We start from the raw sequence: 15417 nt of genomic DNA, 5'->3' as shown, positions 1-15417 counted from the left end.
GTTGTGCAAAATGTTAGAATACGCATGTAGGTACAAGTACTCCTGAGGTTGAAAGTTTACTAGCAGAAAGGGGAACAGCACTCTGTCAAGCTCCCTGGAAAGGAAGTCATGAAGTTGCTTTAGTCTGACTTTATCATGGACCACTCGGCTCATCTGGTTTTTGGGCCCTGAGCTGACCAATTGCCCTTTCTATGTATGGGCTGTCGTTGTTCACTTCACGCCCCGTTTCAGGGTCGTCAGCTAGCCCACCCATTGTTCTTTATGTCCTATTTGAGGGGGGAGCTGTTGGGGTTCCTCAATGACCTTGTTTCCTCTCTAAGAAATAGGAAACGTGGCCATGGGAGATTTCAGTGGCTGGTAAGTCCAACATACAGCAAATCCAGGGCAGTTTCTGGACAAAATGTAATCTAAACTTCCAGCTAGGGAGATAGCCGATTCCTGGCTGTCTTGCTTGCCTGCACGCTGCTGCTGGCCTTTTTCGGTTTGACCCCTTCCCCTCCACGCTTCTGCTTTCTCCTCAGATTCCAGGTGTGTTTTCCCAGCTAAGTCAGACAAAACAGCAAAACCGGTGAGAGAGCTCTGCCGTAAGGGGTGATCTTGCGGCGGAAGGAGGGCATGCTAGCTGCAAGAGCTGAGAACTAGCGTGGTGGCACTATCTGCTGGAGGCTTGTTGGGGTTAAAAAGAACTAGCTGTCCTCTCTGGAGGTTGGGTGGGGAGATACAAATGCAATGGCTTGTCCTGGCAAACAGTGGTCCACTTTTCAAGGTTTCTGAGGAATGCTGAGTATTTACTGGGTCAGAGTCCAGCCTAAAATGAGCCCAGACTGCCATCTCAGGTGTGTATGCGTGTGTGTGTGTGTGTGTGTGTGTGTGTGTGTGTGTGCTTGAAACCTGACCCTGCCCAAGTAGGAGCAAAGCAGCTGACCCTGGGAGGGGTGGATTCATTCAGTCCAACCGTCTACACAGCTACTGCGGGTCAGAGACGGCATAAATAAATTCCAGAGGAGACAAGAAGAGGCCCTCTGGCATGAGCTGCTTCTGAGAGAAGGTATCAGGTTGGGCGCTGGCAGAGAGGGTCCTGACTCCGGGGGAAAAAAACAGCTCTATCACAACTTGGGTGGCTCCATGGAGCTAGCTGGACCAGTGGACTGATGGTTTCTTGGCAACTGAACCTGAGTTTCATACTGGTCAGTTTAAATGCTGGACGGCTGCCTCCATTAGCCCCTCCCCATCTTGTTGTACCTCAGCTCTTTCACTAGACTGTCCCAGCAGCTGAAAGTCTTCACTCCATTCCAGCTGCACCCCTAACCCACAGAGTCACAGCCCACAGCTCTGGAGTTGCTCTCCTGGGCCTCGCGAATCTCACCTATGTTCATCTACCCTACAGGATGCAGTCATTAAGCCGGTCCTGGCTGGGCGTGGACCCAGTGCTGGCCTCCCCCTGGCATCTTCTGCTGCTCTTCGGGGCTTCGTGGCTCGTGGCTAAAATTCTGGCCTGGGCGTACTCCTTCTACGAGAAATGCGCCCGCCTCAGATGCTTCCCTCAGGCCCCTAAGAGGAACTGGTTTTTGGGACACCTGGGCATGGTGGGAGTGGCGGGAGGATGGGTTGGGTTGGGTGGATATCTGATAATAAACAGACTTGACAAATGGGGATCAGGGATGGGGGGGTAGGAAAAGGCAGGGGCGTAGGACAGCAGAACCGTGAGGGAGCCCCTCTCTCCTCGCTGTCCCAGCAAATCCACCTCTAGCACCTCACACCCCTATGCTCTGGAGTCTTCCTTTCTTTCCCAATCTAAACCTGCTTGACATCACATCCCCACTGGGACTCACGGTCTGAGGTCTCTCGCCCTGATCTGTGCACATCTGCCCTACTCGGGAGCTCCCAGAGTGGGCTGCTCAGAGCAGGGACATCCCTGGTCCGTTCACTTTCTGCTGTTGGATTTGAGGTGTCACTGTAGCATGTCCCGACGTCTGGCCTTTTCTTGACCCATGGCTGTTGATCACAGGCCAGTGTCTGTACCTCTCTGGGCTGTTATTTGTCCTATTGAAATGAGCTGTTTTCCTGACCTCCACCTGTGGGGCTCTGTGGGGCGGAAAAGAGATACGTGCAGTCTCATTCCTCCAGCAGCTTGGACTTTGTCCTTCCTTGTTTTGTCTTCAGCTCTCAAGGTTTATCAGCTGACTCTAACGTCTATTTTGGGTCAAAGCTGAGGAGTGTTTAAACTTTGTCGTGCCAGAATGTAAGAACCAGTGTCTTGTGTGTGCTGCTCTTCCACTGAGTCACAGCACAAAAGGACCGTTTTCTTTTTTATTAGGGACCACTCTGGCCTCTCACACAGACCTAAGCTTCTGGAAGGGGCTGCAACTCAACACCCTCTATCCACAGTGCCCCTTGCTCCATGCTGCACTGGCTCCCTGTTGCGAGAACCACACCTTGCGTTGGATGGATGTCACCTGTAAGGCTGCCACCGCCAGTGCCATTGTCACCACAACCCTCTTTCCTTCCAGCTCCTCTTGACATCACATCCTCTCATCACAGGTCACCTCAGGACCTCCTCCTTCCTCTCTACATTCCAATGCGGCAGTCTCCTTCCAGCCCCCCTCTCAAAACCACCTTAGCTCCTACTCCCCTTAGCACTTAGGGTCTAAAGTTCTCGCCAATAGGGTTTTCTTTCATAGGCATTGTGAAGTCTTCACCTCTGATGATCTCACCCAGCCCCATGTTCTCTGATATGTTTTTCCCCTTGTTTGCTCCTATCCATCCACTTCAGTATGACTCCTTCTGTGCTGACCTCCCAACTGCTTACCCTGCAATCCTGTGCGTCATTTTCATTCTCTGCCTGCTTTCCCCTCCTGCTCCTCATCCTGCCAACCTTGTGATTGCCAGATCCAGACCCTACCTCATCCATCTCTCCACAGCCTTCTACTTTACCGGGGAGGTCCCCTTCTTTCCAGGAATATCATTGTCACAGGCTTCAGAATGACACTCTCGCTTGTATCCCCCAGCTCTCTCGTCTTTTTGTGTCTACTGCTGGCTCCATCTTCTCCCGACATCACACAGTCTCCCTGCCATTTTTCTCCCCCCCGCCCCCACAAGCTGCCTTCTTACCCAAGGGTCCAGCTCCTGAGCTGCCCATCAGTTCCCTCCTTAGATGACTTCCATGATCACATCTCTCCTGAGTAGGGAACCAAGATTTGTAAACCTTTAAGATTCTTTGCTGTGAAGCTGGGGAGATGCCTACTCGGAGCTGGTGTTAGTAGGCTGTGCTCTGGTTCAGGGACAAGTAAGAGAGAGAGCTGGGTGGAGTGAAACTAGCTGTGAGTTTACTGCTAATGGGAAGAGTGGAGAAAGTGGGGAGGGCGTAAGCAAAAGATGAATTGGAATTTGGAGATGAGAAAGATCATATGGGAAGAATCCCATAGAGACAAAGGGAGAAACACAGACACACAGACACACACACGGACACACACACGGACACACACACGTGGACTAAGAGACAGAGAGACTAAGACAGAGAGAAAGAAGGAAAGAAAAAAAGAAAGAAAGAAAGGAAAGCAGGGCATATTCTACTTTGTTTCTCTATTACTGTGATAAAACACCATGACCAAAAGCAACATGGGGAGGGAAGGATTTATTCAGCTTACATCATAAATGGAAGCCAGGGCAGGAACTGAAGCAGGGCTATGGGGGAGTGCTGCTTACTGCCTTGTTCCCTAGGCTCATGTTCGGCTGCTTTTCTTACACCTCTCAGGACCACCTCTCCAATAGTTGCTCCACACACAGAAGGCTGGGCCCTCCTACATCAATCATTAATACAGAAAATGCCTGCAGACTTGCTTAGAGGCCAGTCTGCTAGAGGTGTTTATACAGTTGGTGTTTCCTCTTCTCAGATGACTCTGGCTTGTGTCAAGTTGATAAAAACTAACAAGCCCAGGAAGTGAGCAGATGAAGGAAATGGAGAGAAGAAAAAAGGACACTTAAAGTTAAGAAAAAAAATACACAGGTGTACATTTAGATTTAGCTAATAATTTTCTCCTTTCAGTTACACATGAATCTTTCTGTTGTCTACATATAGGATGTATATCATGTATCTATTTATATCATCTATCTATCTATCTATCTATCATCTATCTATCTATCTATCATCTATCTATCTATCTATCTATCTATCTATCTATCTATCTATCTATCTATCATCTATCTATCTATGCATATGTATGTATGTATGTATCTATCAATTAATCAATCAATCATCTATATACCTATTTATTTATTATCATTCTCAGTTCATATATATTAGTCTATACAACTGTGTATCATTTATCCTATGTATGTATGTATGTATGTATGTATGTATGTATTCATCCACCTAGCCATCCATCCATCCACCCACCCATCCATCATCCATATTTAGATCATAAAACAGAGAGATGAGGAGAGTTACACATCAGAGAAAAGTATGTATATAGAAACATGGGTACACTAAGAAACACATGTAGTGAACCCTGGTGGACTTAGCAAGAACCAAAGATGAATAGCCCAAGTAGGAGAGTGAGAAGGGTGGAGTGTGGTGGGCACAGAGTAGGAGCATCTGGTACACCTGCCAGGACTAGCCTCCACTTTCTTCATCCTCAGATCCAGAACAATGAGGAAGGAATGCAGATGGTGACTGAGATGGGCAAGGTCTTCCGAGATGTCCAACTCTGTTGGCTGGGACCCATCATCCCTGTGCTAAAGCTTGTTGACCCCGCATTCATTGCTCCCCTGCTCCATGCCCCAGGTATCTCTCCCAGGACCCCAACTCTTGGCCTCTTCTCTGTTTCTTATCTTGACTGGGGATGTAGCTCAGCGGTAGAACACTTGTCTACCAAGAACAAGCTTTAGGTTCCATCCCTAGAACTGGGAAGAAGACTCTCTTTTATGAATGTTTATGTGTGTACATATGTGTATGTGGGTGCACACGCATGTGTATATGCATGTATGTGGAGGACAGAGGACAACCCTTCTTGTCATTTCTAGAACCACTGTCAACTTTGTCCCTCACAGGCTGGAGCTCACCAGTGAAGCTAGACTCGCTGTCCAATAAGCCTCAGGGATCCTCCTTGTTTCTTTCTTCCTTGCTGGCATTTTTACATGGGCTCTTGGGATGAAATTTAGATTCTTAATGCTTGCAAAGCAAGTATTTTACTGACTGAGCTATCTCCTCATCCACAAGAATTATGTCTGCCAGAGGGATCTTTAGGTACAGTTGATTCTAGATACCTTACAGTGCAATCAGGAATCTTCATCTTCTAGTTCTATTTTCCTCTTGGAGGACCTTATCTTCTTGCTTGGAAAGATGTATTCTAGTCATTCAATCGCCAAGAAAAATTCTGTGATTCTAGATAAAGTTATAGATAATCCACCCTGTTTCTTCTGCTTAGTTCAATGAGTCTTGGCTGTCCCAGCAACCTTAAAGGCAACTCAAAGATGGAGATGGTTTGGGATAGAGATGGTATGCCGAGTACTGCAGGGGATTTCCACTGGAGTCCAGATGGGTTAGCTGTGTCTGGTTGGTCCTGGGGCTGGTTGATGGCTGGAGGAGGCAGAGGCACACAGCTCTGAGAATAGAGATGCCCTTAATTTTGAACACTTAATGCTTAGTGTGGCATAGGGGAGAGAACTAGAGGGGTCTGGGACATATCTAGGTCACATTTAGGACTCAAAAGGGACCATATTTCAGTGCCAATCTGGGATTATTTGAAGGGCACAATTAGGTCATGCCAGACTTTTATATACCCATGTTGTGTCATGTCAGGGAATATCATGTGTGTTGTGTCTATGACAGGTTGTGATGACATGTGCCCCTGTCATATATACCAGGATGTGTCAGGACATGTCAGAGAGATGCAAATGACAGTGTGTCCTAGGGCTTTGCAAAGGCCTGTAGAGTGCTGTGCTGAGCTCAGATATGGAAGACAGAATGGACCATGTAGTAGCCATGTGAAGGCATGCTGGGGCATGTTGTTCCCTGCCAGGCTGACCTTTGCTCTTTCTGCAGCTGCAGTCTGGTCTGGTTTTGTCTCACCTCCTTTCTCTTCCCTGCTTTCTTTGTCCCTGTTCCCTTCCCACCTTCCTGTGTTTGGAGGGGAAATGGGGAGCCCTGGGGCTGGGAGTCCCCACCCTCTCCCAAAGTTCACCTTTCACCCTCTCCATGGCTCCTGATTGTTTTCCTTCATTGCAGCTTTGGTGGCCCCAAAGGACATGACTTTCTATGGCTTCCTAAAGCCCTGGCTGGGTGAGTACCTCAAGGTGAGGATCAGGGGACACCTTGGGGATCAGAGGAAGCTTCCACCTTTGCCCACTGCCATGGCTTCCCTTCCAGGGGATGGGCTCTTCCTGAGTTCAGGTGACAAGTGGAGCCGCCATCGCCGCCTGCTGATGCCCGCCTTCCACTTTGACATCCTGAAGTCCTATGTGAAGAATTTTAATAAGAGCGTGAACATCATGCACGTGAGTTCCTCAAACCCAGGGTCCCACAAAGAACACTGCAGAACAGGGAGTGACTTCTGCCAGATGTAATCTGAAGGTGTGTTTCTGCTGCATGGACTTGGGGACATCAGTTTTCCTCACCAAACCTTAGTTTCCCCATCTTTAAAATGAGGATAATAATCTGAATTTAAAGGTGATCAGAAGGACTCCATGGAGTCATGTTTCTAGCATGTAAACAGGGATCACAGAAGGCCAGTATCTACTTTCTCTTAGAGAACTTCTGGAAAGGCAACATGTTACTGTCGAGTTTTACACAGTAGACCTTTCTTAGTTCATTGACCTTCAGCTGGGCATGGTGACATGCTGTTGTATTTCCAGCACTGGGGAGGTGGAGGCAGAAGAATTGTGAGTTCAAGGTCCATCAGGTCTTGAGTATAGTTCCAACTAGCTAGCCTCCCATGGGCAAGGCCCTGGTTTCTTTCAGCAGCATTGAGAAAAAAAATAATTTAAGTGCTCTTGGTAGGGCAGCCAGGCCTTTCCCTTCATCCCTTCATCCTTAGGGAATCATTGCTTTGCTAGCGTGGAGATATTGATTCATTCGAGACAGAGGAGGCAGAATGCTCGGTGGCTTTCCAAGCTACATTTCAGCACAGCAGCATAGAGTCTTTCTCACAATGCTCTTGAGCGAAGAACAAGTTCTCAGTTCAGTTCAGACCTGGCGAGATGGGTCCCCCCCTCCCAGTGGAACTGCTCTCCCAATTTCATCGCAATGGCTGATGATAGAGGAGTTATGGATCCTGGGCCATTTCTATAGTCACTTACCACTGTGCTAATGACGGTGATACTATTGATGACACTTATTGAGCATCTACTGTATGCCAGTTCTGGGATCTGTTGTCTGTTGTAATTTCTGCACTGCTCTGAGGTAGAGGTGACTATGACAGTTACATTATAGATGGTAAATCTGAGGGTCATAAGGGTCAGGGAGCGAATACAAGTCCACCAGCCATAAGAGAGTGTGAGTGATGAGCAGACATTGAAGTATGGCTTGAGGGACAACAAAGACGCTCAAGTTGAAGGCTTGATTAGTAGTAACTGGAGAGGGCAGAAGCCTGACCAAGAAGGTGGTGGAGTTAACTGAAAGCTCTTGACTCCCAACTCTGCGTCTCCATTTCCTACAGCCCCACCTTCTATTCCCATCCGAGCCTGGCTTCGCTGGGGTCAGGTAGAACCTGAGGCAGAAGACCAAGAGGAGGGTTCCAGCAGGGAGGATCTCCTGATGTTTTGCAGGGGCACGGGTTCAAGGGGCCAAGGCTTAGCCTTGTCCTTGTCCTCTTCTCGAAAGGTCAAGTGGAAGCGTCTTGCCACAGAAGGCAGCGCCAGTCTGGAAATGTTTGAGAACATCAGCCTCATGACGTTGGACAGTCTGCAGAAATGCCTCTTTGGCTTTGACAGCCACTGTCAAGAGTGAGTCCCTGTGCTGGGCCAGAAACCTGCGCCATGGATCAAGAGAGAAGGTTGGGGAGGAGGGACTGGCAAGAGCGAGCAGAGGGAGCTCCCTGAAGGAGGTGGGTGACCACTGCCATATAAGGACACGGGAGAAGGAGACAGAGTAAGTGGTCCTTCCAGAGTTTTAATTATTTGGGTAAAGACAAGGAGATGCGGATGAGTGGGACCTGAAACAGGCAATGAAGCCATACCTCAAAAACTAGGTTGGAGGATGTGTTTGATTTGTTTTTGTGACAACATGTATAAGCAAAACATATTTATTTGTTTATTTATTTATTTATATTTTCATTTTTCTAGACAGAGTTTTTCTGTAGCTTTAGAGCCCATCCTGGAACTTGCTCTGTAGACCATGCTTGCCTCAAACTCACAGAGATCCATCTGCCCCTGCGTCCTGAGTGCTGCGACTAAAGGCATGCACCACCAACGCCTGGTTAAGCAATACATGTTGAGAAGGAAGGACATAGTTTGTCCACTGGTATCAGTCCATCGTGGTGGGGAATGACAGGGCAAAGCAGCTCCCACCACGATGGCTGAGCTTCCTAATCTTTGCTTCTCAAACAGTGATTTGAGGCTGACCACATGGAGAGGATTTTACCTCTTGTCTAGTGATGTGGGAGTGTCATCTATCTGTCGCTTTCATTGGTTAATTAATAAAGAAACTGCTTGGCCTTTGATAGGCCAGCCCTTAGGTGGGTGGAGTAGACAGAACAGAATGCTGGGAGAAAGAAAGCCGAGTCAGGCAGTTGCCATGATTCTCCCACCCGACACAGATGCAGGTTAAGATCTTTCCTGGTAAGCATACCTCGTGGGGCTACACAGATTATTAAAAATGGGTTAATCGAGATGTAAGAGTTAGCCAATAAGAGGCTGGAACTAATGGGCCAGGCACTGTTCAAAAGAATACAGTTTCCGTGTAATTATTTCAGGTAAAGCTAGCTGTGCGGGAGCTGGGTAGCAGGAAGAGGCCCACAGCTCTTACTACAACAATCTAGAAACTCCCTACCCCATGCAGATGTGTGTTTTTACTGATCTCAAAGATGCCTCTCAATCTTACATAGATTACTGAGGTAACCAGCATGGATAGTTCTAAAGTGCACATACCTTTTCTTTCTTAGCCTCTTCTTCCTTGCCCTTCTTCCTTTCCTTTCTCCTTTACCTTGCTTCCTTCCTTCACCCTTTTCTTCCTTGACAGCATCTCAATCTGTAGTTACTCTGGCCTGGAACTCACTAGGTAGATGATATTGGACTTGCACTTCCTATCCTCCTGTATCCATATCTTAAATATTGGGATCACAGCCAAGAGTCACCATTTCCAGCTAGGAGCCAGATCTTAAAGGCGTTACCTAGCCAGAAGGGTGTGAACTCCATCCTGAGTTTCCCAGGTCATAAGAGAAAGTGTCTGTACAGAGGGGAGTCCTAGTTACAGCGAGCTTGGACAATCTAATCAACAAAGGAGCTTCATGGAGATATAGGATGCAAGGAACCAGGAGAGGAGGGTCTGAGCCTGGGCAGAGTCACAAGAAACCAAGGGAGAAGTGCAGGAGCAGATGCTGAGTGAATTAGAAGAGGAAATGATGTCCATTTATGCCCTGGAAACCTGGATCAGGGAGCTACTCATGGGAAACAGGAAACAGAATTTGTGCTTTGTGGATGTCCTTTTCAGGATGGATCCTGGACCTGGGACTCTGGCTGGAGCTTCTCTGAGGTTTTTGTGTGTGCTAAGTTGCTTCCTCTCTGGCCTGAACTGCAGGTCTCCTAGTGAATACATTGCTGCCATTTTGGAGCTCAGTTCCTTGGTAGCAAAAAAGTACCAGCAGCTCTTCCTGTATGTGGACTTCCTGTACTACCTCACTGCTGACGGGCGGCGCTTCCGCAAGGCCTGTGACCTGGTGCATGACTTCACAGATGCTGTCATCAGGGAGAGACGCCGCACCCTCTCCAGCCAAAGTGTTGACGAGTTCCTGAAATCCAGGACTAAATCCAAGACTTTGGACTTCATTGATGTGCTCCTGCTGGCCAAGGTGGGTTTATGTGGGTTACAGTAATGTTAATGTTCTTTGTTAGATAGAAAACATTGCATTCGGTCAAAAGGATACTGAAGAGCCTTTGATGGTACTTGTAAAACAAAGGGCAGGTTAGAAAGAAATTCCACAGGAGTGCTTCTGTTGAACACTGTGTGGAAGGAGCAAGCAACGGTCAGAAACCAAGGAGGGATGTGTGGGGCAGGCTCTGGGGGAAACAAGGCGGATCCTGTGAGTACAATGGCTATGAGAGCTGTGTCAGATCAGGCTCAGCAGCCCTGAGACATGGCAAGCATTGAGGGCCACATTTTGTCTTCAGGATGAACACGGAAAGGAGCTGTCTGACGAGGACATCCGGGCAGAGGCAGACACTTTCATGTTTGGAGGTGAGGGTCCTGTACAAATACAGAGGAGGCAGCGATCAGTCAATCCAAGGACCTCATGGAGGAGGTTTCATTATACCCTTGATTTCTTGTGAATCTGCACCAAGTGTAGATACTCCTGTACTGACTCCTTTTATCCAGTTTCTATGTCTACTCATCCACCACTTTCTATCCCCCCGGGGATAGAAATACCTGAGCACTGCCCCTCTGTGGTGCCGAGATGGTCAGAGATCTAGGTTTGCCTGTGTGCCCCTCAGGCCACGACACCACAGCCAGTGCTCTCTCCTGGACCCTGTACAACCTGGCAAGGCATCCGGAATACCAAGAGCGCTGCCGGCAGGAGGTGCAGGAGCTGCTGAGGGGCCGTGATCCTGAGGAGATTGAATGGTGAGCACAGGCCCATGTGGTCTCTGTTGCTGTTATTATAGGTGTGAGCCACCATACTGGGTGCTACAGGGTGGCCTGGAAGTCAGTATCTTAATGCCTCTACATTCAGGGATTACACGCCCAGTTTGAACACCTCTCCATCTAATTCATTAATTAATTAGTTTGCATACAGTGTGTTAGGGTTCATTATGGCGTTTCAAACCTAATTTCTTCTTCTTGATTCTCATCCCCATCTCTAGTATCTTCTGTATGATCTGTTTTACACTTTCTCCTTCCACCCCTTGCCTCTGTTCTACTTTCATGGTATCTCTCTCTTTAATATCTTGAGTCTGAGCCTATAGAAATCCCAGAATATATCCTCTTTCGGGTCACATGTCATTTGCTTGTTTATTTGCAGCAATTATATATATATATATATGTGTGTGTGTGTGTGTGTGTGTTTATGTATATATACCTATATGTGTCTATACACACACATCAGTGATTGTAGATATCACTGAATATCCCATCTGAGTTTTATTTTGTCCGTAGTCTCTTAATATACAGAAATTATTTTCTCATTCAGGTTGGTTTCTTCTTTATTTGTTCCTGCATTTTCTACTCTAGATGTTTAAACATCCTTCCTGCCAGGTCATAAAAATATCGCTTCCCTTCCTCCTGTCTGGGAAGGGGTTCGCCCAGTGGAGGCTTAGAAAGCTGGCAGACTTGCATTTCTTTTCTCTACTGTGCACACCGGCATTACCAGTTGAAAAGAATGTGTTGCACACCTCAAAATAACCAGAGGAAAGGATTTTGAATATTCCTACCACAAGGAAATGACAAATTTTTGAAGTGACCAATACACTAATTCACTTTAAAAGTTTAATGTTTTATGTGGGATAGAATCTTCCCTGTTTGGAGGAGACATTTTTCCCCCTTTTCTGAGACCGTTTCTCATGAAGGTCTCAGTGGCTTCCAAACTTGCTGTGTGGCTGAGGCTATCCTTGACTGTTCTAATCCTCCGGCCTCTACCTCCTCACAGCTGCAATTCCACACCTGGTTGATATAGCACGTTTTGTTTGCTTATTGCTAGTTCTTCTTGACCTCTCCTACTCTACCTATCCACTTCTCAGCCATGTGTGCAGTCTTCAGTCAACGCCTTATTTCCAGGTATCCACGTGCCCACCTCATTCTGGATCCCACACATCTCTTTTCATGTTCTTGTGGAGTAACATAGTTTTTTAAAGTTATTCTCATTTTTGCTACTATGGTTTTGTAATAGGTTTTAGTAAATGGTAGGTGGGCTCCTTAAAAAATTTGTTTTTGAGATGTTCACACTATATAGCTCTAGCTGTCCTGCAACTTACTATGTTGATCAGGGTTGCCTCCGACTTAGAAATCCCCCTGCCTCTGATTCTAGATAGTTGGGATTCAAGGTACGAGCCACCATTCATGGCTCCCCTTTTATGTTTAGATTGACTCGTCTTTGTAAACTTTAACTCTTTTAATTAGAATAAGGTTTCCAGGTGGGGATACAGTTTAGTTGTGGGTACTTCACTAGTGTTTAAGTTCTGTGATGCCCACTGCTGGAAAAGAAGGATTGCCATGCTCTAACAATGACTAAATAAATAGTAGAGAAAAGAAGGAAGGAAGGAAGGAAGGAAGGAAGGAAGGAAGGAAGGAAGGAAGGAAGACAAAACATGGAGCTAGGGAGGTTTCATTGAGAAGGGGACTAGGACAAAAGAGGGGAGTGGAGGGTGAATATAATCAAAATACACGTTGATGAAAATATCAACAAATAAATCCTGAAAAGGAAACAACTCTCAAGAGTTTGATTGGATGATGCTGAAAATGTTGATCATTTGGAAAACCTGACACATTTCTAGTAATAGATCACCCTTGAGTATGGAGTGCATGTGTGTATTCCAGGCAGCTCAAAGCACGGGAAGAGACACTGTGACCGAGGAAACATATAGAAGAAAGTATTTCATTGGGCTTGCTTACAGCTTCGGAGGGCTGTGAGGATCACTATGGTGACATGGCGCTGGAGAAGCAGTGGAGAGCTTAAGAGGTGGCAGGCAGAGGAAGAAAGAGAGGGAGGGAGAGAGAGAAAGAGACAGACTGGGCCTGACATGGGCTTTTGAAACCTCAGAGTCCACCCTCAGTGACACATCTCCTTCACCAAGCCTGCATCTCCTAATGCTTCCCCAAACTGTTCACCAAATGGGGACTAAGCATACAAGCCTATGGGGCCATTCTCACTCAGCACCTTAAAGGAGACTTTTCTTCTACTAACAAAATAAATTATGTTCATTCATTCATTCATTCATTCATTCATACATGTACTTATCTACGTGTGTCTACACGCACATGTGGCAGATAACTAGGCTACAGTCGGCTCTCTTTTGCTATCATCTGTGTCCTGGGGATTGACCTTATGTAATCAAGCTTGGCGGCAGGTTCTTTTACCATCTGAGCTGTCTCACCAGCCCAGGAATATTTATTTCTGCTTTTGTTATTTCACAATATAGTTTTTTTATGCAGCATTTCCTGTAGCCCAGGCTAGCCTCTAACTCCTGATCCTCCTGCCTCCACTTTCTGAGGCTAAGTGCCACCTCACCAAGATCAGTGAATAAAAAAATTTTAAAGCATTTTGATTTCGAATGTATGGAAGCATTTGAGAGGATACCGTTTGAAGGGTATGTTTCCTTGTAAACATTTCTAATACAAGGTCAAGCTTTTTTTTTTTCTGGTATTTTTGTGATTTTCAGTTTTAAGGCTTATTCTTCAGTCCAGAGCCATTCTTGGTAGCAGACCTCTGTAATCTCAGAATTTGGAAGGCAGAGGCAGGAGGATCAGGAGTTCAAGGTCATTCTTCATTGCTTGAGTCTTTGGTTAACAAAGAGTCAAAATAACAAATAGACATCTTTGGTACGTCTGACTGAAGAAGGTGGTACGTCTGACTGAAGAAGGTGACCGTGGTTAGTATCCCTGGATGGTAGTGAGGCTGAGTGGGACTCTGTTTTGCTCACGGTTAATTGTGTCGTGGTTTTCTCAGGGACGACCTGGCCCAGCTGCCCTTTCTGACCATGTGCATCAAGGAGAGTCTGCGGCTGCATCCTCCGGGTACAGACCTGGTCCGGGGCTGCATCCAGGACATTGTGTTGCCGGATGGTCGAGTCATCCCCAAAGGTGCCCACACAAATTGGGAAGAGGCCCCTAGGTTGATGGGTTCCTAGACGTAGCACAGACCTGGTACTGACTCTCTTCTACCCAAAGGCAGCGCATGCGTCATCAGCATTTTCGGAGTTCATCACAATCCTTCAGTCTGGCCAGACCCGGAGGTGAGGCTCCTCCCTTCATCTCTAGGACTTGGGAAGGTTGGATGGTTCTCCTGTCTTCACTTCCGTCTTTTCTGAGCTGGACAGACACGACCCATCAGATTAGTTTTGCTTGACCCGCAGGTCTATGACCCTTTCCGCTTTGACCCAGAAAACCCTCAGAAGAGGTCACCTCTGGCTTTTATTCCCTTTTCTGCCGGGCCCAGGTGAGGCTAGAGGGCTTAGGGTGAAGGGGAAACATCTGAACATGACTGGGGGTAAGGGGAAGGGGTTGGGATGGTCGGGTTTTGGGTCTCCTTTCCGTTCTTTGCACAAGGTATGCCAATGGTCACCAGAGCTTGGGGTTGGAAGGTGAAGGGTTGCCGTTTAGTGCTCAGAGCCCCGCCCTGGTCTGAATTGGGCGCCGCGGCTGAGCCAGGCTCCTGGGATGTGGATGCACAAGCGGTGTCCCAGGCCTGTCACCGTCCCTCCTGCCCTTAATGCTGACCAGGCGCGGCGGGGGGCCGGTTAGGTTGGGTTCGAGGACGCCTGTCTTGTTCCCGGTGCAGTCAGAGTTCCCATCCCGCCCTCCCGCAGGAACTGCATAGGACAGACTTTCGCCATGAGCGAGATGAAGGTGGCGCTGGCGCTCACACTGCTGCGCTTCCGCCTCCGGCCCGACGACAAGGAGCCGCGCAGGCAGGCGGAGCTGATCCTGCGCGCGGAGGGCGGGCTGTGGCTGCGGGTGGAGCCGCTAAGCACGGGCGCGAAGTGACCCCACACCCGTTCTGGAAACTCTTCACCCACCTGCCTACGTCTGTGGATCCCAGAATAAACAATCTCATCGAGTGCCAGCAGGGAGTCTAGAGGAAAACACAGATCCTGGTGGTGTCCTGGGGAGAGGCTGGGTTGGTGTATTTGATCCAAACCCTCTCTGCCTTTGTTCACCTTTGGCGTTCTAGGCTGATGAGAGTTCTTCTCAAGCTCAAGCATGGGGTTTTATTAAAAATAATTTTCTGTTTACTCTTTGACAATTCGGTACGTGTTTATAATGTATTTTGATTACATTCATCGCCAGTTCCCTCTCTCATCCTCCTCTTGGTTTCCCTCTCTGGAACCCTTCCCAAGCCCATGCCTACCTGCCATGCTTGGTAGCATCAAACCTGCAACAACACCACCCAGGAGAGAGAAGCCGGATGATCTGAAGCTGAAGCCGTCGTGTACTTTCATATACATACCTAAAAAAATGGAAAAACTCACACATATAAAACAAACATATATACATATAGCAAATATATACATACAAAACTCACCTCTCTCTCTCTCCACACACACATTGAGAGA

At 47.5% G+C, this 15417-nt stretch overlaps 1 protein-coding gene across 4 annotated transcripts; it reads left to right on the top strand.

Moving 5' to 3' along the window:
- The first annotated feature begins 896 nt into the window (after window positions 1-896).
- On the top strand, window positions 897-15101 carry LOC126504029 (cytochrome P450 4F5-like). 4 transcript variants are annotated; one of them, XM_050146014.1, is made up of 13 exons: window positions 897-1048; window positions 1388-1586; window positions 4639-4783; window positions 6227-6280; window positions 6368-6495; window positions 7820-7941; window positions 9734-10004; window positions 10324-10390; window positions 10645-10774; window positions 13812-13945; window positions 14033-14097; window positions 14218-14300; window positions 14671-15101. In XM_050146014.1, exons 2-13 carry the CDS (start codon window positions 1389-1391, stop codon window positions 14846-14848), a joined length of 1575 nt encoding a protein of 524 aa, XP_050001971.1. In that variant the 5' UTR covers window positions 897-1048; window position 1388; the 3' UTR covers window positions 14849-15101. The 4 variants fall into 4 exon arrangements, with proteins under 4 accessions (XP_050001971.1, XP_050001973.1, XP_050001970.1 ...); XM_050146016.1 differs by having other exon boundaries at window positions 14201-14300; window positions 14671-14813; XM_050146013.1 differs by lacking the exon at window positions 14218-14300.
- Window positions 15102-15417: the final 316 nt, after the last annotated feature.

This window comes from Alexandromys fortis, unplaced genomic scaffold (assembly GCF_014885135.2).
Source record: "Alexandromys fortis isolate MF-2015 unplaced genomic scaffold, M_Fortis_MF-2015_v1.1 scaffold_42, whole genome shotgun sequence".
Lineage (NCBI taxonomy): Eukaryota > Metazoa > Chordata > Mammalia > Rodentia > Cricetidae > Alexandromys > Alexandromys fortis.
The sequence above is the reverse complement of the archived record's forward strand: the minus strand, read 5'-3'. Positions and strand labels throughout refer to the sequence as shown.

Coding starts and splice junctions, on each gene's coding strand:
- LOC126504029 (XM_050146013.1), top strand. CDS start 1,389: ATGCAGTCATTAAGCCGGTCCTGGCTGGGCGTGGACCCAGTGCTGGCC. Junction 10,005..10,323: donor ATGTGCTCCTGCTGGCCAAG/GTGGGTTTATGT, acceptor TTTTGTCTTCAG/GATGAACACGGAAAGGAGCT. Junction 10,391..10,644: donor AGACACTTTCATGTTTGGAG/GTGAGGGTCCTG, acceptor TGTGCCCCTCAG/GCCACGACACCACAGCCAGT.